Genomic DNA, 25313 nt, shown 5'->3' on the forward strand with positions numbered 1-25313 from the left:
GGAGAAGAAGAAGAAGAAGAAGAAGAAGAAGAAGAGGGAGAAGAAGAAGAAGAAGAAGAAGAAGAAGAGGGAGAAGAAGAAGAAGAAGAAGAAGAAGAAGAAGAGGGAGAAGAAGAAGAAGAAGAAGAGGGAGAAGAAGAAGAAGAGGGAGAAGAAGAAGAAGAAGAAGAGGGAGAAGAAGAAGAAGAAGAAGAGGGAGAAGAAGAAGAAGAAAAGGGAGAAGAAGAAGAAGAAGAGGGAGAAGAAGAGGGAGAAGAAGAAGAAGAACAAGAAGAAAGAACAGCAACAACAACAACATTAAAAACAAGAACAAGAAGGCAAATATGTAGAATAATAGGAAGAAGATTAAGAAGAAGAAGAAGAAAAAAGAGCAAGAATGTGATGAAGGAGAAGACGAAGAAGAAAAAGATGAAGAAGAACAAAAAGAGCAAGAAGAAGAAGAAGAAGAAGAAGAAGAAGAAGAAGAAGAAGAAGAAGAAGAAGAAGAAGAAGAAGAAGGAACAACAAAAAGAACAGCAAGATGAAAAAGTAGAATAATTATAAGAAAAAGATTAAGAAGAAGAAGAACAACAAAAAGAGCAAGAAGAAGAAGAAAGAACAGCGACAACAACAATAAAAAGGAGAATGAAGAAGAAGAAGAAGAGCAAGAAGAAGAAGAAGAAGAAGAAGAAGAAGAAGGAACAACAAAAAGAACAGCAAGATGAAAAAGTAGAATAATTATAAGAAGATGATTAAGAAGAACAACAACAAAAAGAGCAAGAAGAAGAAGAACAAACAGCAACAACAAAAACAACAACAAAAACAAGAAGGCAAACATGTAGAATAATAGGAAGAAGATTAAGAAGAAGAACAAAAAGAGCAAGAAGAAGAAGAAGAAGAAAGAAAGAAAGAAAGAAAGAAAGAAAGAAAGAAAGAAAGAAAGAAAGAAAGAACAGCAACCACAACAACAAAAAGAACAAGAAGACAAAGATGTAGAACAATAAGAAGAGAAGATTAAGATGAAGAAGAAGAAGAAGAAGAAGAAGACAAAGAAGAAAAGAAGATAAAGGAACAACAACAACAAAAAGAGCAAGAAGAAGAAGCAGAAGAAGAAAAAGAAGAAGGAACAACAACAAAAAGAACAGCAAGATGAAGAAGCAGAATAATAATAATAAGAAGAGGAAGATTAAGAAGAAGAACAAAAAGAGCAAGAAGAAGAAGAAAGAACAGCAACAACAACAATAAAGAAGAAGAAGAAGAAGAAGAAGAAGAAGAAGAAGAGCACATGAAGCTTCCAGTACATGCATTATCTGATAGCAAGACACGAATTTAGAAAAAAAAGAATGTATAGAAGACATAAAGCTTAAGACAGAACAAACATGTTACAGATGCTTCACACAGCTATGAAAAAGACAATGCAATGTTCCAAAAGACAGGGATATACAGGAAATACTATAACAAACCATTAAAACTGTTCCCTTCCATTAAAACACAGTGTATTGAATCTGCCATAAGAGCTCATATACGCTATATACGCTAGGTTTCTCTCAGCGCTGTGTCGGGGGCTTCAAAGGAACCAAAGGCTGTGCAATTCACCCAGTTTGAGTTCAATAAACAAACTGCACAATATTACAGTCAGATATTTGATCATTTATTTCATGACTTTCAACAACAATAATAAACAATATAAATATGTTCCTTACATTTCAATAATGAAGCAGTTTATTGCTGCATTTTAAAGGAGGCCAGGCTTCCTATGTAGTTTCAAAGCAATCCCTCTGTCCCAGAAACACCGGCTAATATACAGCCATACATGCTGCACACCAGTCCATCACCAGTACACTTGCACACTGAATTCCACAACTATTGATTTGCTACAATTCACCATTCGCTGGAAGAGCACTTCACTTCCTCTCACGTGAGATAAAGCAATGAATACCTCTTGAGACACAGCTTGTACTGTTGAAAATGCCACCGAAATACTGCTGTAGCTGATGCAGTGCTTTAATTGGATTGGAATTGAGGTTTTCAAGCTGAGGAATTCATTCTTTTATACAGCACGTGAAATATAATATTTAATACTTCTACAAATTTAGCATCACACACACTACAGGAACTGGGGCATATAAAATGTAAAAGCTTTTAGTCGTGTTAATGGGAACTTTAAAAGGCAATATTAAAAGCAATGAAAACTTCACAGCGAAAAAAAACTTCATATGAGGTCTTTGTTAATTTTGTTTATCAATCCTTACAAAAGTTTTATTTGATTTTTAACTTCTTAAAAGGCTCTTTTTAGAGTTTTAATTTCACGCCAGCGCAAGCGTAATTTCCTGGCTAATGATGGAATGGTGCCAGGGCCATTTTTTTTTTCTTGTTTGCTATTTTTATGGTTATATATTAATACACTGTGCTGACGTTGGATTAGCAGCATAAATAGGGGGTCTGACATTTAAAATCTGCCCACTCAGTGGGATTTTCAAACCTTTTTCGGTCCAGAAATATGCATGCAATACCACCGCCTGAGACCTTCACTTACCACAGGCGCACGGATAAAACGGTAGTTTCCTGACTTACCAAGCACAACTGTAAGTCCTGTTCCTGTAAAGTGCACTGAGAAGCAGGACACGAGTGTAGAAACGCAGTGTGTGATTTATTTATATATAGGGCCAAGCAAAGAAAAACAGCCTAAATCTGTAGTGAAGGTCAACAGACAGGCGGTCAGAGTAATCATACACATAAGGAACTAAAGGTAAGAAAAGCTTGTGATTGACAAAAATGCAAATTAAGGGTAGAAAATAAGGGTATTAATTTAGTATTACTAAGGGTATTACTAAGTGTAAAAAAAAAAGACAAAACACAGAACAGGCGAACACAATCTGGCAACAAACCAATAATAACTAATGTGAAAACCGTAGCACAGAGGTTGCTAATAGTTAAACAGTGAAAAGGGCCGATTCATTTCATTCAGTGCTCACTATTTATGTAACCTCACTTCAACAAAAATAAGCTCCTTCACCCCAATAATTAATATAATGAATCCCACTTAATTTGTTTCCAATAAGAGCAGCAATTTGCACAGAAAGAGTTCATGAAGCATGCTTCACTCATGCAAAAGACAAGCTTCTTCTTTTTTTTCTTTTACCAGTGTTTAAATCCACATACGGTGTCAGTCAGATGCACTACTTTCACTTTCACATGCTGTACATTTAGCGTTCGCTCTCACAAGAGGATCTCAAAATCACCCAGTGACCCAGTAGCTCTGCATACACCTAAATAAATCAAAGTGTAGAAGTTTATAACTCGAGTAAGATTGCTGCAATTTATAGGAATGACACAGAAACAAATCCAGCGTCTTGTTTTCTTAATTATTGATCCAAGACTTGGATTTTTTTTTTCCCCACTACTTACATGTTGTAAATGGAAATAATCTATATTTTAGACAATGGTACCTGTTTACTGCAAAGTTCCAGAGTATGTATTTTTTTTAGCATTCTAGTACATTTCTTAGAGAGCTGAGAGAGTGTGTGTCGCTTGGATACGTGTGAGGGCGTGTTGTAGAACCGGCCAGACAAAGAAATCGCTTTTCATATGACCTATGAGCTACTTTAATGAGGTGAACCTCAACTACAAGCATGCATGCAAATTTTCACTCATACACACCCATGCAGATAGAAACACAAATTCACCCCCCCCGACCCCCCCCCCCACACACACACACAAACCCTCTCTCTCTGTATGAGGGCAAGTATGCAGGATATCAAGACTCTACTGATACGTCCTTACAAGAAAATGAGGAAAGGAATGAGACGTAAAGAGCAATAAACAGAACAAAGAGCGGGAAAATGGTGAAAAGAGAGAATGAAGAGAACAAGAAAGAGAGAGAGAAAGAAAGACTCAGAAAAAAAAGAAATTAAAAAGAATCAAAGAAACAAAGAACAAACAATGACAGAATTTTAAAGTAAAATCACCAGAGGTGAATTTCCTTATAGTCCAGCTGAATTTACATGAACACTAGGGGTCAATTCAGTCACCTGTTATTTCTCCATGCAGAGATTAATTGGGAGAGAGAGAGAGAGAGAGACAGACAGACAACAGACAGAGAGACAGAGGATAAAAGTAAGTGTGTGTAAGTGTGTAAGAGCGTGTATGTGTGCATGTGTGTGTCTGTGTGCATGTGCGAGAGAGAGAGAGAGAGAGAGAGAGAGAGAGAGAGAGAGAGGGAAGCTCAGCTTACCTGCTCTGAGGTAAACGTTATCTAAGAAATAAACAGACAGGAACACAAAAGATGACTATCAGAGGCTAAACACACACAAACACACAAACAAACACACACACACACACACTATTTTTATACGCACTATAAAAGCAGATCTCTGTGTGAAATTTCTATGCTGTAAAAGAAACCTTTTAATAAAAATGGAACGATATATGTATTCATTAATATATTATGATATTTGTAAATTATCCAAAAAGCCCCTCATGACAACAGACATAATGCATAACATGCATAAAGTTGGCATAAAGGTTGTTTCCATTCATTTGTGTGTAAAGTTGGCATAGCGGCTGAGTGATGTGTTACTGATTCTTACGGACATGTGGTTAGGCTTTTTTAGGCAGCCTTATATTTCAGATTGTGAGATTTTCAGAAACTCTTGTTGGGAATGTGGTAGCTCAGTGTTTAAGGTGTCGGACTACTACTCATAAGGACATGAGCTCAAATCCCATGTCCATCAAGCTACGGAATAAAAAATGTAAGTCTCTCTGGATATTCCCACCTTATACACTCAGGTCATTAAACAGTGAGGAGGCTACTGTTTTTTTAGCTGGCCATAACAGTATACTGGAGCTGAAATTGAATAATCAATATGTAAGTAATAGGAAAATCGGCTGCTCAGCTGTTCCATGGCCAGGTTGTGTGTTATTCCTTCATTATTTCATTTAGAACTAAGCAGATGAAATGTCTTGAGATGATTTCAAGTGTAGCATCTGCATTTTAAATCTGTTATTAGTAACTCTCAATGTAAAGTCCAAAGAGCTGTCACTGACAGTGAATCAGCATCATTAGGCGTCATTAGAAAAATCTCTTACACAACCAGATCAAGAACATTCTCCAGGTGCCAGGTGATTCTGTGCCAAAGTCAACAATCAAGAGAAGACTTCACCAGAGTAAAAACAGAAAGTATACCACAAGATGCAAGCCTCGAAAACAGGAAGACTAGATTAATGTTTGCCAAAAACAACTAAAAAATAACGCTGTATGTTTTTCCAACAACATCCTATAGACAAATGAGGGAATGATCAAACAAAATGATGGGAAGAGAACTGCTCATGATCTGATACATATCCTCTCCTCTCACTGTGTGGGGGCTGTGTGGGGGCTTGTAAAAACCGCTACCCTGATCTTTACTGATGATAAAAGCAGAAGGATTAATTCAACAATGATCAACTCACATTCAGTCTAATGCTTCAAAAATCATCAAATGGCATTGCATAGTCCAGATGCACAATAACCTGAAGCATACTTGGAAAGCAACCCCAGATATTTCTTTTTAAGGGAAAGAAGTGGAATTTTGAGTAATGGCCAAGTGAATCACCTGACCTGAATCCAACTGAGCTGCATTGCATTTCTCTTGCTGAAGGCAAAACTAAGGCAAAACCTCCCAAGATCAAGCAGGAACCGAAGGCAGCTTTCTTATAGCGCTTTTATACAAAGGGCATTGTAGGAGACGGACTCTTAACTGGAGACGTTATGCTTATCTCAAGGACTGAATTATTTATGGATAAAATTATCAATTGAAAAGCGCAGACACCACGCCTCCGTCTCTAGAACTGAAAGGGACAGAGACTGGAGAATTTTCACAGCTGTATTCATACTCATTAATTCCTGTACTGTAATCTGTCATGTAATCCATAGCACACTGGAAAGAAGATTAACTAGTTATTAACTGATTTATTGGAAATATATGTAGAGAGGGTTGCTGTTGCTTATTAATTACTGTGGTAATGTATTCAATCTGTAAAATGTTATAATGAAATCAAGATCCTCCTCTCTTTTTCCTCACGCACCAGTATCATTCTGTCGCCGTACCATTTGAGGCTGAGTCCTCTCTATTCTATTTTTGTTTCTAAAGCTGTCGTTGTTCTCAGGAAGACAAACAGAGCTTTCATTTGTTGCTGAGAGAAAACACACAAAAGACACTTAGAGACAAGACGCTGCTGGATAAGCCTGCTAATAGACTAGTGTCACCTGTAGCCTTGATTATTACATAATACTAAATGCATAAGTGTACTTCCTCATGGCCAAAATCATTGAAACGTGTTTAAGGGGAAGTTTTTTTAATGCATTTGAATTTTGTCAGAACTTCACCTTTTGGTTTCCTGGAACATGTTGCCAATTCTACAGTGTGACAAGACGTGAAGTAATGTTTTGAGGCCATGCTGCTAAGATTTGACGCTGTTATGAAAGAAAGGGAGGATCTACCCAGTATAGTGTTCCTAATAAAGTGCTTCGTTAGTGTATTTTACTTATTTAAATATATATTAGTGAAACTATTTATAAACTATTTATAAATGTCACCTTTAAATAGATAAGTCTGACACCAAACACCTGAATGTTGACAGAAGTCTGGGCTCAGTCAGCGTTTGAGTCAGAGATATTATCGTATGCATTCAATGACACATGCCCATTTTACCAAAAAGAGTTCAAACTACTGCAGAATATACCCCAGTCACAGAGCTGAGCATTTCATCAATACTTTACTGGGATCCAGAAACTGAACTTCCGGTCACAAGCACTGAACCATAACCATAATGAGTTTCCATTGTCCCAGACCTGCCATGTTGATTAACATCAGTTACTGAATTTATGGAAAATGACAGTCAGATCTGAACCGAAGTGAGTGTGTAGTAGGAGAAATTAGAGCCAGTCGTCGTCTGTATGAGTCAACTGATCATTATGGCTCAGTGACACTTCATTATTCACCAAACTGGAAGCTCATGAAAGTTTCTATTCTATATACTGAACTTTTTTTGGTACAAAGGAAACAATCCTGTGGTGCACTGAACCTCCAGAAAAGCTTGTGTCATGGGAAAGTATTGTATGTTATCCGTCATATCATTTTGCAAGAAAATAGATGAAAAGGTGCTTTGACTGATGCGTTTGCTGATATTAAATTTATAACTACATGTATCTATTTATCTCCAGACAAGTCTAACCTTTCATGAAAATACTGAAAAATATTATTTATTACCACTACTATCTACTACTCCGCCTGGGAACGCGATGTTTCCTTTAAATCTGGGTCTTATAAAAGTTATTTAACCGAAACCATGCTGTCTTTCAAATAATTAGACATTTTCTTCTACACAAAATTATATCTGTATGGCCTCCTCTTAAAAGGAAAAATATTTAAAAGTGTAATGCATACCTACATGGGGAAAAACATCCATCTAGGTCAAATATTGTGATTACTGCATCGTGACCACGTGCACAGATGTACTTAATATGAAGCTTTAAATATGGTAAAGTACACAATATAAAATAATGCAAATGTCAAATTTCTATATAAATCCACAATATGAAACCAGCTCTGCTTGTATTCCTAACCCAAACCATTCATCTTGCATGGATACATCCACTGTGTTTCATCCTGTTCCTATACATAAAGCTAACAGCTTTATAACACCATCAACTAATAAAATAATGAAGCTCCATAGGCAGATTGACATCGAATTATAACTCAGATAGACATGACATAGTGATTTGCCTCTAATGCCATATTAACTATTAACTTTTATGTAGATTTGACTCTCCTTTATTTTAGATAACGCATCAGTAAACAGACCCTAAAAGTCTGTTTGTAGACATTCAGGCAGTTGGTACTACACTGGATAGATGAGTTTGTCTACTTGCTTTGCATTCACCTTTTCCCATATTGAACAGGCAAATAACCACAGCCAGTCGTGACGAAAAAGCTTCGGATTTGACCAAAAGGCCTGCATATATTACACTCCAAGGAAGAGTAATATATAAACAAACTAATCCCTTAAATTTAACCTTTAAGTTCATCTTATATGATCTTAACTACATACAGTTGCAAATTAGGTGTTACATATTAATCTTAATGCTACTTATTACTATTTAATCAAATTCATTAGATCCATAATTATGATATACACAAGTAATACAACTATCATTATGTTGAGTATGTTGCTTTCATTTCAAATAATTTCCTTATTATTTTACATTTCCTACCTGAGCTCCATTTTCTATAATAATTTCGTCCTATTTCGTGTTTTTATCATATCAATGCCAGAAGATGTCTCAGTAGCAGACATGACAAACAGGTAACACAGTTGAAAAGTTTAGCACAGAAATGTTTACAATAGTGGCTCCTGTGCTGCAAATATAGCGCTCTTTGTTTTCTATTGTATACACAGATAGGTGCATTAGTCAAGGTAGGTCATTTATTGTCATTGCACATGTGAGACAACCATTTAGAGGTAGCAGTACCAATTTTGTCAATTTAACTAAGTTTATTTACTTAATTTTTCATTAATTTTTAATTATTTATTCAAAATGTAGTAACTATAGTCATTTAAGTGAGATATGGCACATAGATAGATAGATAGATAGATAGATAGATAGATAGATAGATAGATAGATAGATAGATAGATAGATAGATAGATAGATAGATAGATAATGGTTATTTATTATTGTTATTATTATTATTATTATTATTAATCTCACTTAAATTACTATAGGTACTACATTTCAATTAAATAAATTAAAGGTAATTAATTATTTTATTTAATTATTTATATAGCATAAATAGTTGAGTACAACACATCTTTATTTAAAAAAAAAATATGATTAATTTTTACATTACCATACACTAACCACACTGTCATCATTTTTCTGAATAACGAATGGAATTTTCTTTATTACTATTATTATGACTATTGTTATTATACTATAAATCTATTTATGTATTTTGATTAGATTGTTTTTATCTGTCATATCTTATTTAAATGATTATAGTTACTACATTTCAAATAGGCTCCCACTTCTGATTATCATCTCTACTTGAGCAAAATGTCAACCTTATTACTGTACACATCCTAACTGTGTTATCTTAAGTCACAAGGTCCCACTTCCAATGCCTCTATAGCATTTGCCAGAACCAATAAAAAGGTTTTCATTTACATATATGCTATCAAGATACACCTATTAATGTTGTCTATTATATTTTGCCTTCTTATTGAATATGGCACAATATTTCAGAGCCTGTCACTGTCTTTAATTGGTTATTTATCAGCTCTAGCTGTTAAATATTTTAATTAACAGCTTGTACATTCCACAGTGAGCCATATTAAAACAATCACTTACAAAGTGCAATTACGTGTAGAATAATCAAACCAAACTGTACATGGAAGTTATTGGTCCATTAAGATTACTGACAAATGTGAGATTTCTTCTATATTAAAATAGACGCTAAATGGAGAAATAATTAAAGAAGCCAGCCTACATATAGACGGAAAATTGTGTAATTATCAACAAAATATTGCTTTAATATTGTGTGTGTATACGTACATGTATCTGTGAGTATCTATGGCTGAATGTGAGAGATATTTGGGAACTGGAGAGATGAATCAAGATCGATATTCATCTCATGCTACTATAAAGTCTATAAAGACTTTTCATTCTATGTACATTACACATAAGTGTGTGGGGTGTGTGGGAGTGTTTGTCTGTATGAGTGTGTGTGTTACCTTCGGGTGGCTGCAGCAATTTGTTGTTCTGTGCACACCAGCCCACAGGATGCAGCTCTGCAGTCATGACGTCACACCAGAAGTCAGCGCTGCGTTCGTCGCCGTAGCCACAGTAGCGCAGCAACAGCAGCTGGCCACATGTTGTGATGACGGTAGCAACCCAGTATGTGTCAGCACGACTCCTATCGGCCACCTCCAACTTCATCCCAGCCTGGAAACTGCTCTGCAGACTCAGCTCCACCTGAACAAACCAAAAACACCGGGTTCCGCATGTCACCCTAAGAGTTGAGCCTCATCTTATTCCAACTATGAGTGTATCATCTCATAAATTATGTCATATCTGTGCAGGCCCGGGAAAACCCTTCAAGTGGTGAAATTTTGACATTTTCATTTACAGGCTTTGCTGAACTGAACTGGATTTCCCTTTTGCATGTATCTCAACCACAAGTAAAGTTTAGGCATTTTTTAAATCTGGTTACTCCCACAAGAGGAAAGGGAGAAAAATCACATTTAAATATTCCACTTTGTGCTCTGCACAGGAACTTCACAGTCATTTTGATAGCTGGTATCTGATTTTCAAACTGAAATGACGAAAGCCTGTGCCCATTACTTGATGGCAAACAGGTATCCAACGATCTGATCAAAGCATGAGATTAAACAGTAGGAAGACTACTGTGACTTTTCTTCTTACTACTGTCAAACGTCGTAGCCACTGTGAACTTTGCAGAAGTCAAGACAAAATGAAACACTTCCACACAGTTTTCATTAAACACTGTAAATTCATGGTTTCAACAAGTTTCAAACAAGTGCCAAAGATGTCTGACACGTCCCTCTTCAAAACCCACAATACATTCCTGTGCTTGCGATGAGTTCTAAATGACATTAACACAACAGCGACATGGAAACTCTATCATGAATTCACTCAGAGTGCCGTGGTTTTGTCCGTATACGCTCTTACTGTGACCGTTTCTTTTCCGTTCCTAGTCTTGTCATTTGCGTGTCTCCTGATAGTATCCATCTGTTTTCAGTTTAGTTCCTAATTAGTATGTCTGTTTATACTCATCTGTGTGTGTGTGTATATGTGTGTGTGTGTATATATATCCGTTTTGATTCCTGAGTCTTGATTTCTGATTGAGTCTTTGATTTATTAAAATGTACTTTATATACATAAAATTGCATAATATTTGTACTGAACGATTCTCATATTCAATCTTAACCTGATAGAACTATAACTATAAAGATCAAGACCAGTGTCCATCTTCAGCTTGCTTCTAAATCTGGTTCATTCATTCATTCATTCATTCATTCAACTGCTTTGTTATGGACTCTGTAATAATGAACACGAAGCAGGAATACACCCTGAGTGGGACACCCAGTCCATCATTGGATCTCTCTCTCTCTCACTCTCACTCTCACTCTCACTCTCTCTCTCTCTCTCTCTCTCACTCTCTCATTTTTACATATTACATATTCATTAATATGTTCTAGACACATGAGTATGTTCCTAGTGCCCTGTAATGGACTAATGCAGTGTTTATTTCTGCCTCACAAGCAGGACAGACTTCATATCCACTTTGACCCCGATTAGAATAGAGTACTTAGTGAATGAATGAATGAATGAATGAATGAATGAATGGGTAAATGAATGTTTCAAAGAAAAGCCAATAATCTTTATATCCCCTGGTATAATCAGCAGAAATGGGGGAATTTGGATCTCAAATGAGGTCATGAGAGACACTCAGAATCTCTGCTTTTGTTTTATTCATTTCTTTCATAAATGAATAGTTAGAAATATTGCTCTAACCATGATTACCAGCTCTTGCTTCTTTCTATTACTATATCAGCAGAGCAGCACCAAGAATTTCAAAGCCATTAAACCCACTGTGAGCTGTGCAATTAGAAGACAAATAAGACACTTGACGCTGCAGCTTATGATGCTGTACCGCGCCTATTATCTGATCAGTAATGGATACATTGTGGTCATTTTTTTAAATACGCAGATAGATTTGGTAGTGCACTTACACAGCACATGTAACTAATAAATAGGTCAATGAGTATAGATACCAGCAGTATATGCAGTAGTCACTATGAAACCTTCGTGGAAAAACTTCTAAGCCAAGGAATAGAAGAATCTTGTAAATAATTTTCACTCATTCATGAACTGAATTCAATTCAATTTAAAACTTTAGGTCAGCCACACATTTGTCCTCCAACATTTCAATTATTAAAACAGACAGCTTTGTTGATAAGTGAAAGCGATCAAAAGCTAAAAATAATATTTCCTCTGTCTGATAAGCTCTAGTGAACACAGACCTGCGGGCTGCAGTGTGTGTTTTGATCTGATCCTGGATTACACTGAGACTGGTTTCCAAATTCAGCTGACCTTTCTCACCTCCTTACTCTGACGTGTGTGTGTGTGTGTGTGTGTGTGTGTAGGGAGAGGCATGGCTTATCAGCATAACTGTTTTCTGCGTGTGTCAGAACTTACATGTTTGAACGAGGTGTGTGCAGCTGCTGTGGCTCCTGTTTCCTCCAGATACTCATCCCAGTTAAACTCCAGTTCTTCATCTCCACACTCCATATCTGACAGACAGAGAGAGAGAGAAAGACAGGGAGAAAGTGATCATTTAGACATACAGTGAGAATATATAAAGACGAGTCAAAAGGAAAATTATATTAAGATATAAATAAACAAGGTGTGAAACGAAGCAAGACACAGTAACCACACTAAGCCACTAACTGTTTTTTTATGAACTAATAAGTTTCCTGCACTTCCCCAACTGTTCACGTCTCTTTTCATTTCACGAAACAGTATGAGGGATGTGGGCAGTGCAGAACCTGAAACCATGCATGTTTATCTAAAAGTGCTAAGTCTAACGATGCACTCAACTGTGACACCCAGCATTAATCACACATTACTCTGGAAAGGAACTGCAGTAGTTGCGATGGTAAATCCCCAGGATTCCAAATCACTGTCAGAAAACTTTATTTTACACACGCATTCTTTTTCATATTGGGCTTTTCCTGCTGTAATTTGTTTTTTGAAATATAAATAAATATGTGTCCTGTGATGGACTGGTGTCCAATACATCCTGTATTATTGCCTCACACAACAGGACAGATGAGGATAAAGCACTAACCAGATGTGAGTGAATGAATGAATGAATGAATGAATGAATGACACAATAATACCCTTTAGGTCCAGTGGCATAACCAGAGGAATGAAAGATCTCAAATGGGGTCATGGGAGACCTTCACAATCTCAGCTTTTGATTTGTTTCCTTTTTTATTAACCAATTAGCTAAATATTTAGAAATATCGCCTTATCCTTTATCCACTACGACCAGTTTTGTGTCCTTGTGCAATGTTACTAAAACGTCACATTCAAATAAGCCATTTAAATGAACATTGAATGCCTGTTTTGGGGAGAAACAGTGGTTTAATAGTAGGCACATTTGCCACAAACCTCCATGGTTGGAGGTTTAATTCCCACCTCCGCACTGTGGGTATGGTATTTGCATGTTCTCCCCATGGTTCGGGGGCTTCCTCAGGGAACTCTGGCTTCCTCACCCAGTCCAAAGTCATGCATGAATGCCATCTCTAAATTATCTGTATTGTGTGTTTGTGCTCTGTGATTGGTTTGTGTGATTGTGCCATTGTACCTCGAGTCCCCTGGGATAGATATGTTCCCCACAACCCTGTGTAAGATAAGCAGTACAGAAGATCGATGGAGGAGTCTTTTGAGTTTCTTGACATGTTGCATGTGTGTAGAAATTCAGCAATAAACATTTCCCCAGCCATCTACTTATACTCAACAAAGTGTCATGTCTTAAATGACATACTTTTAGACCATAACTAAGCGCTAACACTAACCAGTCTTCCTATTACAGTAAGTAGCCCTCAATCCCACCGAAAAGTCTGTTCTGTGTACAAGTGTACTGGATTCTAGAGTAGTAAATACTTTTTGAATGTAAGATCAGTGGAAAGCTTTTTTGCTACGTTTTAATACCGCTCTTCATGCAATAGCTAAACATTTACGGTTTCGACTTGGAAACCTGACAGACAGGGATATTTTGTCTCTGATGTGTTTTCTAGTGAATATCTATATGATGCACCGTAAGATAGGCAGGCAAGTATGCGAACAATGTCGCTCATGTTGTTGCTGCCTCTGCATATACACGCAAGGTCACGCTTCAAGTATAAAGCAGGCCCCTATGCTTCACGATGGGTTGTTTCCCACAACCGCTGACAGGATTATTTCCCTACAACAACACACCCTGTCATGATTTCTTACTCATATTTGTTTGAATGTTTGAAGCTGGATATGGCAGAACATTTCCAGAGCATCACACTACCTCCGCCAGATTCCCCTCCTCCCATAGCGCATCCGAGTGTCATCTCTCCCCACAGGTAAGAGAAACACACATCCATGATTAACCTTCTTCCATTACTGCATGGTCTAGTTGTGATGCTCACGTGCCAAGTGCAAGCATTTTCAGTGATGGGCAGGGGTCAGCATGTGCACTCTGTACACAGCAAACTGAGATGTACTGTGGTTCTGAAACCTTACTATCATAGCCAGTATTTACTTTTTCAGTTTCAGAACTCACCACAAGACCTGCTGTCTCTGACCAAGTCGACTAACACAATTTGGCCCTTGTCAAAGTCGCTCAGATCCAGTTGATGAACACATCAACTGTTCATGTGCTGCATAATATATCCCACCCCTTGACAGATTCCACTGTAACATGATAATCAATGTCATTCACTTCACCTGTCAGTGGTTTTAATAGTATGGTTTCAATGTCATTCAATATGCATTACTGAAATAAAAAATAAAATGTTCAAAATTTACAGCAAAAAAGTGGCCTGGTCAAGCCTTGGGGTCACAGAGAAGTTATAATGTCTGTTTGGGGTACTTTGTCCAAAAAGACTGAAAAACTTCCTTTTTCTCACCTAGTGATGGGCAATATGAGGATCTGATAACATCAATATCATGATACATTATTTCATGAGATATTTTGCATATTTTTTTTTGTTTGATTTTCTATCGATTATAAAATGTGTAATGTAAATTCTTTGCATTTTTACAGGTTTACCGGTGTATTTGTTTAAAAAAATGAAACCAAGAAAACAACAAGAAAGGAAGTTTACTAAAGCATTTTTTAAATAAAAGGCATGAAATAAATAATCAAACAGTGTATTTGTATATGCAACACTATGTATTGTTGGCAGTTTTTCAGCTATATTGTCATACAAATTGTTTATCTGTAATCAATGTGTATTCTTAAACCATTTCGATCTTAAAATCTCTATTTATCGTTTTCATGCTTGCCTCATGGTTTGCAGGAATGCTTTGAGTCAACTTGAACAAAACTGAATTCAATTAAAACTGACTGCATTTAAAGTCTGAGACTGCTGCAGGTAGGTTTATCAGGTATTGCTCATGTTACCAGGTATCAGGTACATCCCCTGCCCACAACCCTCAACCCATACTAGAGCTAATAAAGCATTGTCATGTGGAGCAGGAACTGTAATTTAGTGAATGTTCTTACTGTACATATGACTTGCTGCTTCCTGTTGGGCACCAATTTGATGACATCAGCACAACGTGATGTTTAGCTGTTGTTTGTTGTTTGTGTCATACTAATACGGAAACGCGTGTGATGCTGCTACACACGGTTCTAACACACCCAGCATCATTGCTTGGAACTTCCTGCCCACTCTACTCTTTGATTCCAACTTGTTCTGTTTGAGACTCAAGTTTTTTGGGGGTTTTTTTTTGCACAAAGTCTGTGTTAAGTATTCGCCACCCCTGCATCATCTGACCACACTCGATATTTTTAGTTAGTGGTTTGTTTCTCAAACCAGCAATAACACTGAGGTGTGAATTATTTCAGGCTTTAATAATTCAGGTAAATATGGCTTTAGCCTTAGCCGAATGCTATTTGCTATTTATGTGCAGCAAAAGTATACGAAAAAGTTTTTTCTATTGGCACTTTACTCATCTGAAATTAAAAAAAAAGGGTGTATTTAAACTATTTAATGCTCATGCTTAATGTTTTGTTTTCTCAGTTATACACCACAGTATTGCAGCATGCTTGCATCACACTTTTCAACACGTAAGCAAGTGACTTGGCAAATTACCACTTCTCCTTCAGTCCGTCCCTCTTACAGTGATAATCTCTTTACATCATTACAGTGGTCATGACATGACAGGGTTTAACAAGCCTTGGCTAAAACACACACACACACACACACACACACACTCCTTCCACACATACTTTACTTCAGATTTGTTTTGCCTGTTAATGAAGTATAAATTTGTGTGTCTTCTCTTTCATCTGTATCACCTATTGGTCTTCTTCTATTCGATTCTCTTCATAAGTAAGAGCACAAATAAAGATATTTTCCAAGATTAATCATTCACTTCTTAGTTTTCACTAGCTAGTGTTACAACCGGAACAAACTAATAAGCTATACTGGGTGTGTAAAATTGTTGGTAAGAAGACATAACTAAGCATTACTGATTCGAGTCTGAGTGACCTCAGGCAATAGCTGAATATGTAATAAACATGACTGACATCTCATATGTTTAAGATAGATATCCAGAAGATCTACTGATATGTTTAATGTATCAGTCATGTTCTATCGAGTTTCAGTGACTTGTAGTTGGTTAAGAGGTTCCACTACATTGAGAGGAGAAGCCAGGCGTATGGAAAAGTCATGTGTCTGGGTGCACAAAGAGCTCACTGTTCAATACATTGAGATATATTTTCTATGCAAAACCAAAACCCTCATTCAGCCAGTGACTCCTAGTGAATCTGTATCTGTGTGAGACCTAAAATGACAGATTACACAAAAGCTTGTTGTTTAACGAGCGCTAATCCTATCTTTCATTAAAACAAAGTGTACTTGAATCCACTATAGGAGCCCATAGAAGCCATGCGTTTATGCAGTTCTATCAACGATGTCTCTGGGGTTTCGAAGAAAGCTGAGCTGCCCTGAAAACAGTGCATTAAATAAAAGAGCAGCAGAATAAGGCAGTGAGATAAAGTATTTCATCATTTGATTTCCTAGCATGCTCGATTTCATCCACAGTGTTGAATCATGTAGAAACAATTCGACATTTAACATTTCACAGACTATAGGACTGGGGAGGCATTACATTATTCTTGAGTAAGGCTTTAATGAGTCACTGAATTGAGCCACTATACTGGTTTGTAACATGCCGAGAGTAACACAAGTTCGGGTGGACGGGTGTGAGTTTTATTAATCAGGAATCATGGTCAGAGGTCCGTGCAGGGGTCAAAGCACAGGTGGACAAGGTAATTATGGGCATATCCATTTTTGTAGGTCAAAAACACAGGTGCTGGTCAAAAGCAAAGGTTATGAAAGGTGTCAAAATGGACTTAGAGACGCAAGAGTATAAGTAGACATGAAACAGGTAAACACAGACTGATGACATGACAGAGGTGAGAGAACCTGAGGTGAGAGAAGCTAACTAGTTTTAAAAAAAAAAGCTCAATGTGGAATTACAGTGCTCAGGATCAACTCTAAACCTTTAAAATAGTTGGCTGCTTTAACTGTTTATTTATACATTGGATGAGGTATCAGGTTTACCATCAAATCATCCCAGAAAGATACACAGACTCCTTATCTTCAGCAGTGTACACTACACTTATCTAATGCCTGATAAACTGCCAACTAAATGTAAGTAAAAAAATGTTTTTTATTGACTTAAAGTGGCAGAGATGATAATATACCATGCATAAAACACATAATAAAATGCCAGTATTTACTTTATAAACTGGCAGAGAAAGAGGCTGAATTCAGGCAACGCTGCTCTGAAAACTGATAATCATAACCTGCCTTCACATAAACAATAAGAAATTAATTACCATCATTAAGTGTATGTCCCATGCTTCATTCCCAGTATTCCCAGTATGGGCCCTGGAATGTGATGCTCAATAATTACTTTTAATTTATTAATGAACAACACATGTGCTTTCTAACTGCTAACTGCTAATTACATGTCTGTGAGACTTGAGTTTTCAGAGCAGAGATGTTTGCACTTTCTGGTTTCTCTGTAACGTGACATGCATTTTCTGTCTTGTTTTTGTCTCTCATCAAGAGAGAAACAAACGTCTGCTTTTCTTCATTATAGAACAACACTTGGTATTCTTTTGTTTATTATAGTTAATTATTAGACTTCGATTATATGGAGCATCCACCATATTAGCTCTTGCAGGAACCCTAACTTATTACAATGAGTGTGTTAATATACTGCAAATCTATTGTTTATTTTAGACTGTCCAAAAGTCCAAAAATGAGGCATGCAGAACCTTAAAATAAAATCACTCCAAGACAGTAAAATAAAAAATTATTCCAAGAGAGAAGTATGCAGCAAGCATTACACAAAATTTCTTCTAGAGAAGTTCTACAGAAAAAGTGAAGAGAGAGCGAAAAGAAGAAAGTGTGAAAAGAAAGTGAAGAAGCAAAAGAGAGACAGAGAGAGAGAGAGAGAGAGAGAGAGAGAGAGAGAGACAAAGAGACCGAGAGAGAGAGCTGACCCCAAATATAGTTCCATTACAGATGTTATTATTCAGAACTGTGCTGCTATAAAAAACAATCCTCACCTTCACATTCCAAAATTTAACCATACCGTACAATTCATACAAAAATGACTGCATTCTCATTGCTGTCCCATGTAAATTTATAGCAACACAATCATTCGTAAAAAATGAATCACTTAGTGGATATTCAGATTCATTTTAGTTTCATATGATGATTTTTTTTAACATACATCGATCAGGCATAACATTACACGCACTGAGAGGTGAAGTGAATAACACTGATTATCTCCTCATCATGGCACCTGTTAGTGGGTGGGATATATTAGGCAGCAAGTTGTCCTCAAAGTTGATGTGTTAGAAACAGAAAAAATGGACAAGCGTAAGGATTTGAGCGAGTTTGACAAGGGACAAATTGTGATGGCTGGATGACTGGATCAGAACATCTCCAAAACTGCAGGTCTTGTGGGGTGTTCCCGGTCTGCACTGGTCAGTATCTATCAAAAGTGGTCCAAGGAAGGAACAGTGGTAAACCAGAGACAGGGTCATGGACGGCTAAGGCTCACTGATGCACGTGGGGAGTGAAGGCTGTGATCCGATCAAACAGACGAGCTACTGTTGCTCAAATTGCTGAAGAAGTTAATGCTGGTTCTGATAGAAAGGTGTCAGAATACACAGTGCAGGACGGGTCAGGGCTGTTTTGGCAGCAAAAGGGAAATCAAAACAATATTTTTGGCAGGTGGTCATAATGTTATGCTTAATCGGTGTATGTACAGCACTATGGGCAACTTTTGATTTGAATGTACTTTATATATGAAATTTATTAACTTACTAGATAGACCTGGGTAACGTGGGGTTTTTTTTTTTGCTATTTAATAAAAGAAACTGGTTGGAGGGCTGAGAGTTTTGGGGCTCAGCAGTAATTTGGGATGCAGTATGTGTGCAGGTGTGTCACAGAGTGAGGTGGTGATATGAATGCAAGTGAGGTTTAAGCATTATATTAAAGGAGCAGACAGATAATTCCAAACGTGAATCAAACTCAGGAATGGTACACAAGTAGAGGTCAGCAAACAATGATATCAAGGAGTATCTAAACAAACTAACCAGGAAGCGGAACATGGTTAAGAAGCAGTGTATTGTGACACAAAACACACAGTGCGGTCGAGTCAGAAGAGATAACGCTGAACAAGACAGTGACACAGGGGATTAAAAATACAAACTAATCAAAGGGCAAACTGAAAACACGAGGGAAACGACCGACAACAGTACAAGGGCAGGGACAAGACCTGAATCACAATAAAAACACATGAGACAACAATACTGTGAGCAGAGGAGCTCGAGAGTGAGATTCCTGACAAGGTGATTCAGCCTCACCTGAGTGACTGTGTTCTGCTCTCCCATTAGACGGGCTCTGAGTGCTCCTCCCTGCTGATGTCATCATGGCTTCCTTGTGAAGGGTGTTGCCTTGGAGATGTAGAGTCCTGATGACCGTTTCACACTTTGTCAGTTCACAGTGATTTGAGACCTGCACTTGGAAACATAGTGGTCAAGGGTCAATTTAATTGTAACGTAAAAAATAATTTTCAACAGTAAATGCATAGCAAAGCAAAAACGATTATATTATGCTAAATGACAACTTCCATTCATACAACTTCCAATTCCAGTTTTTATATAGTGTGGAAATGTGATTCTGGTGACACGCTGAAATGCTGTTATGCTGCAGACATTACTACATCACAGGAACCGAAAACAACCAATCAGACTTTCTGGACTCAACTCTAAACTGAAATGATAGCAAATCCACATGAAAATCCTAAAATCATGACATTCAGTGGAGGAGTAGATACAGACTTCTCCTCTGTATCCAATCACAATATGATCATAATTATATTAGTCCTTTTCCTAATTATATAACATTAAAATCTCATTACGAATGCCTTGAGGTCAGTTGGTGTTCAGTGAGAGACTGGACCGCTGCATGTTCTGAATGAAAATGAAACAAGTAAAGACAGACTTAGAGTATATCTCGTCTCTGTCCTTGACTCCTTGGTTTAATGTATAAACATAGTGCGGTATAAATATTGATGTTGTTCCAACATGAATTTCATTTTCCTTTTACTTGCCTACTGCAGTTATGCTATTTACTGAATGCTGGGAGTGCTCCTGCTGTTCTCTGTGGTTAGTCTTCACTGTGTGGGGATTGATCATGAGAAAGTGACAGTGATTATTAATCGAGACAAATCAATAAATGTGTGGGTAAAAAAAAAACCCTTAACCCTTACTGTAATCCAGTACCAAACCACAAAACATAAAATGCATGCATGAGGCAATAATCTACATTTTAAAATGTTTATCATTCATTTTAATATGATTTTGATCACGCTGGCTTTAGATGTGGGAACGTGTGGCTTACACGTATTACACAAATCACACACACACACCCTGGAGTCTGTAATTCAAGGCCAAAATTGTACCGCTAGTTAGCTAAATAGATGGCTTTAAAATCATACAGTGTGTGGAATTCCTGACAACATTAAGGCAAAATGGTTAATAAAAAGCAAAGCAAGTAGCTGAGTGCTGTTGTGAAGCTGGTTTAGATACAGAATTGACTACAGTCAGCTAATGGTTAAGTGGGTGTGTGATGTGTTAATATCATTGCCAGCAGACTGGCTTGGAGACTTCTGTAATTAACCTCAGTCTCTCTGAATGGAAAATTTTAATTCCCTGAGATTTGTTAGGTTGAAATGACGATACATGAGAGCATGTGTGTGTGTGTGTGAGTGTGTGTGTGTGTGTGTTGCGCGCACATTATGTGAATGCTAAAGCCCCATTTTAAATTGTGCCTTCACTCACGTTTACTATTTATTATAAGGCATGGTTTATATAGGACACTGAGCAATGTGACAGCACAGTAGTGAGAGAAACACAGGCCAAAAGTCTGATTGAATTTAGTAAAACCTGCATGAAAGCAAAGGATTATTAACAATGTAAATACACAGTCTGGCAGGATTAGTAATCATGAAACCCTCTTTGTTTGCATTTATACTGTAAGTGTCCAGGGTTGCCAGGTCTGCATAACAAAACTCTAGCATGTGGTCAATAAAAACAGACCTAAAGTGCTATACAAAATGCTGACAGCTTTTAATACTAGTGCCAAGTATAATGTAATATTTAATAATTACAGTTAAAGCGCAGTCTCTATTTTTGCAGACTCTAGTTTTGTTTTTTTTTTTAGGAATTTGTACACGAAGTTGGTACCCTTTTGTGTTTGTGTGTTTTTGCATTTCAAATTCAGTTCAATTGGGCAAGTGGTGTTTAGCTGGAACTTCTACTCACACTTGGTACACCGTATAAACACTAAGAACCATTCAACACACCAACATTTCACAGGAAAGGAAATGATGAAAAATATCAACTTGTTTGTGGTTTAATGAACATGGTCAGTGTGCTTTGGGAAGCTTTTAGAAAGAGCTGGGCATTTCCTCTGAATGATAGCCAAGTTCCTTTGGGTTTCAAGTTTGTTAACATTTGTGGGACACAATGAAACATAACACAATGCTGCCTGACCTGCAGCCTTAAGCACGTGAATAAGGCTACTGAACAATAAAACGTTACTGGTAGAAGCCACAGATCACCTTTAAGTGAAGCTGCTAATGCTCCTGGGTTGTTTTTTTCTTCGTGTATAAAAGCAGCAGGACACTGTTACAGTTTGTATACACTTCTGTAATACTAAGGAGCGATAACGGCAGCAGATAAGTACATCCTCAGAGTCGAGAACACTTGGGCTGTGTGCCAAACCACAGTCTACCCAACTAAACATTATGTTAATGCACCAATGGTGTAATGGCACCAATACACAAAGAATGCTTATTAAATGTGTTATCTGGCACTTGCAGTCATCAGGTTAATCCATGTGGTGATGAAGGACACGGTGCAACACATGTTTCCACAAGAAGCTCGCAATTTTCTAGTATGGGCAAAATCTTAAATTCATTAGCTTTAAGTAATATAGAGTACAATGCAAGTAACACAGTGCAAAGCTGCTTATACGTCTACTTTAAGTGCCAAGTCCCATTCCTCACAATTATACACATAATGTCAAGTTACAAATGGAGACTTGGATCACGTCCTTTACCACAGTCAGACACGCAGGTAAAATGTTAGCCAAAGACTGGCTGCTGTTAAGGCAAAAACACAGCAGGATCTATGAAAAGGGTTGTTACGAGGACTTTCCTCATTCCCTGGGAATTTTGAATACTCTGGTACTTACTCATCTTCCCTGATGACTACTCAAGTTGTCAAAATGACAATACACATCCTTATTACTGGTAGTTACCCATACTGCTCTGTGTAGTCACATGTACAGAATCCATTCTCTTTATGCTCTCATTTAAACACATTCCTGTGAAATCTGAACACATGAGCAGCCAAGCGGTTAATGGGTAATTGCATCCTTGAGGGAATAAAATGTCATATAAATATGTAATTATGTAGCAATATACCCATTATGATATATTATGTATACAAGATATAACAATTAATCAAACTTTTCCTTGCTAAATTTCCTCCCAACAGAGTTTTTAGACTATAGTATTCTTAGTCTGAGAGCTAGTGAAGCATTTCGGAAGTCGCTCTGGATAATGAGCGTCTACCAAATGCTGTAAATGTAAATATTATAAGATATAACTGCATTTCAATGTGCATATTATCATACAATCATACAACCGCATTGAAGAAGAAATGAAATTGTTATTAAAAGGAAATTAAATGTGAATAGAGAGTCTTCTGGCACTGATTACTCAAATTATGGGACTCAGCTGTGCCACCAGTGATCCTGACCACTCCACATCTACTCTGGAGCTACTTATGATGGAGGACTACTCTGTTACTTTAGCTTCAAATCTAACCTGGAAAAACAGGGACATTTTTCAGTTACTCAGTGTATCTTTTCTTGCTTTCCTTTTGCTTTGCCTACTCATCTTTTCAAAATATCTAACACAAAACCATATTGTACGTATATACAAAAACGTACGTGTAAAATGAATAGACAAGACAAATTGAAAATATATACAGCTGACATGGACAAAGTGATAACTGTTAATGGATTTACCAAGCATTAAAAGTCTTAACTAAAGCTTAATATAAACACTTGAGATACATGTGTATTAACTCGAACATTTACATTTGTTTTGGAAACAGTTTCCAACAATTAGCGCAACAATATCTGAGTAAATGGATGTGAGGGCGTTTATTTAACCTAACCATCCCAGCCTTACACTTAATGAGTGGATAAATTGGTGTCATAACTGGGTTGATTTGGTACCACCCCAATAAAGTATTTCTTTTTTTATTAACCCAATGGATGAGATAGAGAAGTTATAAAATAACCCAGCATTGTGACGATGCTATATTTAATATTAGCTGCGTTAATATTTGGACATTTCTTAACTTTTATTGAGTATGTATTAATAGAGAATTCAGGAGTATGTCTTTACTACAGTGTTATTTTTAAGAACTGCAAAACACCATCTGGACCATCTGAGATTAATGGGCACTCATTTGCCAAGAAGCAGTGTTTAAAACAAGGTGTACTCATTTTTATCTAGCAGCCATCCTGGTTAATTTGCCATAATACAAATCTTTCTTGATCTTTCAAATGACTTTAGAGCCCACTTCTTCACAATTAGCTGCAAATAATTTAAGTTTACATGCTCCAGTGTGATATAGGGTACGTTACAAGCTTTAATTAAACCCTAATGAGCTTAATGATAGCATAAACATTTTTTCAAGACTTTCTGATTCTAAAATGTATTTCTATGAAAAGCAATAAACACTGAAATGGCACTTTTCCGCACCGTAGACCAAATATATTTGATCTGAGAACCCTGATCATTAGAAACTGAGCAACTGGCAACAAAGAATTTTCCTGTCAGCTAGACTAAATCTACAGGTTTTGATTATGGTGATTAGGTCGCTTGGCAGGTACACTGACTTTGCATGGAGTCAACTGGCACAAACAGGAATACATAGAGAAAGCTCCACACAATTTCTGTTATCCTGTAAATAGATTCTGTGTGAGTAAGTGTGTGTTTTGGCTGACATTTCCATGGGAAAAACGCTCTCTGTGGTTTTAGGTCGCACTTCATCAGAAACAGCCTGAGGATTCTGTACCCAGATCAAAACAACACAAACCTTATTGGACATCCATCAAATGGGGGGGGGGGGGGGGGGGGCCTGGGAGTCAATGCAGCGAGACGTTACGTTCAAAACATTTCCAATCATATATATGCGAGTTCAAATCTCTGAAAGTGTCTGTTCTGGCTCTAAACATCAACCGCTCTGTGTTTGGATTCTGTCTTCGCAAGTCACTTTGGATAAAAGTTGCTGTATAATATCTGACTCACGGATAAATATTTGCCTCATCCACAAGAGCAAAAGAAAGGTTTCTAAAAAATTCCACTTAGTCAACAAACACCCAAGATATGTTTGGGGTTTTTCGTTGGTCATTTGATCTCATTTTGTTTCTCAGTAACGGCACACCCATCACAACCCCATTGCAAAAGTAACAAAAAAAAACCCTTTTGCTAAAGTATTCCCTTAAACGTAAACGACTGTATAATGACGTTGCGAATGCAGGGCTTTTAGATTTTTCAAACTCTAGAGATTAATTGTTGTAAATTCAATACATTCATTATTATAAAGCATAATGCAACCTAATATAAAAAGTAAAAAATATTCAAAATGAAACAAAAAAATTCAAATTTATTTTCTAAAAAAAAACCCTGAACGAAACAGGAACTAATTGTCAAACTAAAAATACAGAGAGATTTTGGTGAATAATCTAACCTAATCTCAGATATGGCCTGTTTCAGAAGCTTTACACAGCTCTTGAGATCAATTAGCTCTGATTGCACCAGATGCTCTGAATGCAGTATGTGTGTGTGTGTGTGTGTGTGTGTGCTTAATCTGGAATTCAAGTTTTTTAAAGG

General features: G+C 37.0%; 1 protein-coding gene across 5 annotated transcripts in view; it reads right to left on the bottom strand.

Moving 5' to 3' along the window:
* sfmbt2 (Scm like with four mbt domains 2) overlaps positions 1–25313 on the bottom strand; it is a 62462-nt gene that overhangs the window by 29695 nt on the left and 7454 nt on the right. For 2 of the 5 annotated variants that reach the window (XM_058417241.1, XM_058417238.1), the window contains exons 2-5: positions 19699–19849; positions 12240–12334; positions 9752–9992; positions 4214–4234 (exon numbers count right to left, since the gene is read on the bottom strand). In XM_058417241.1, coding sequence (XP_058273224.1) covers positions 4214–4234; positions 9752–9992; positions 12240–12334; positions 19699–19765 — 424 coding nt within the window. In that variant the 5' untranslated portion in view covers positions 19766–19849. Of the gene's footprint in view, positions 1–4213; positions 4235–9751; positions 9993–12239; positions 12335–19698; positions 19855–25313 lie in introns of all 5 variants that reach the window. The other 3 variants (XM_058417242.1, XM_058417240.1, XM_058417239.1) reach the window with 2 other exon arrangements.

This window comes from Hemibagrus wyckioides, linkage group LG19 (assembly GCF_019097595.1).
Source record: "Hemibagrus wyckioides isolate EC202008001 linkage group LG19, SWU_Hwy_1.0, whole genome shotgun sequence".
In the NCBI taxonomy this organism is placed as follows: domain Eukaryota; kingdom Metazoa; phylum Chordata; class Actinopteri; order Siluriformes; family Bagridae; genus Hemibagrus; species Hemibagrus wyckioides.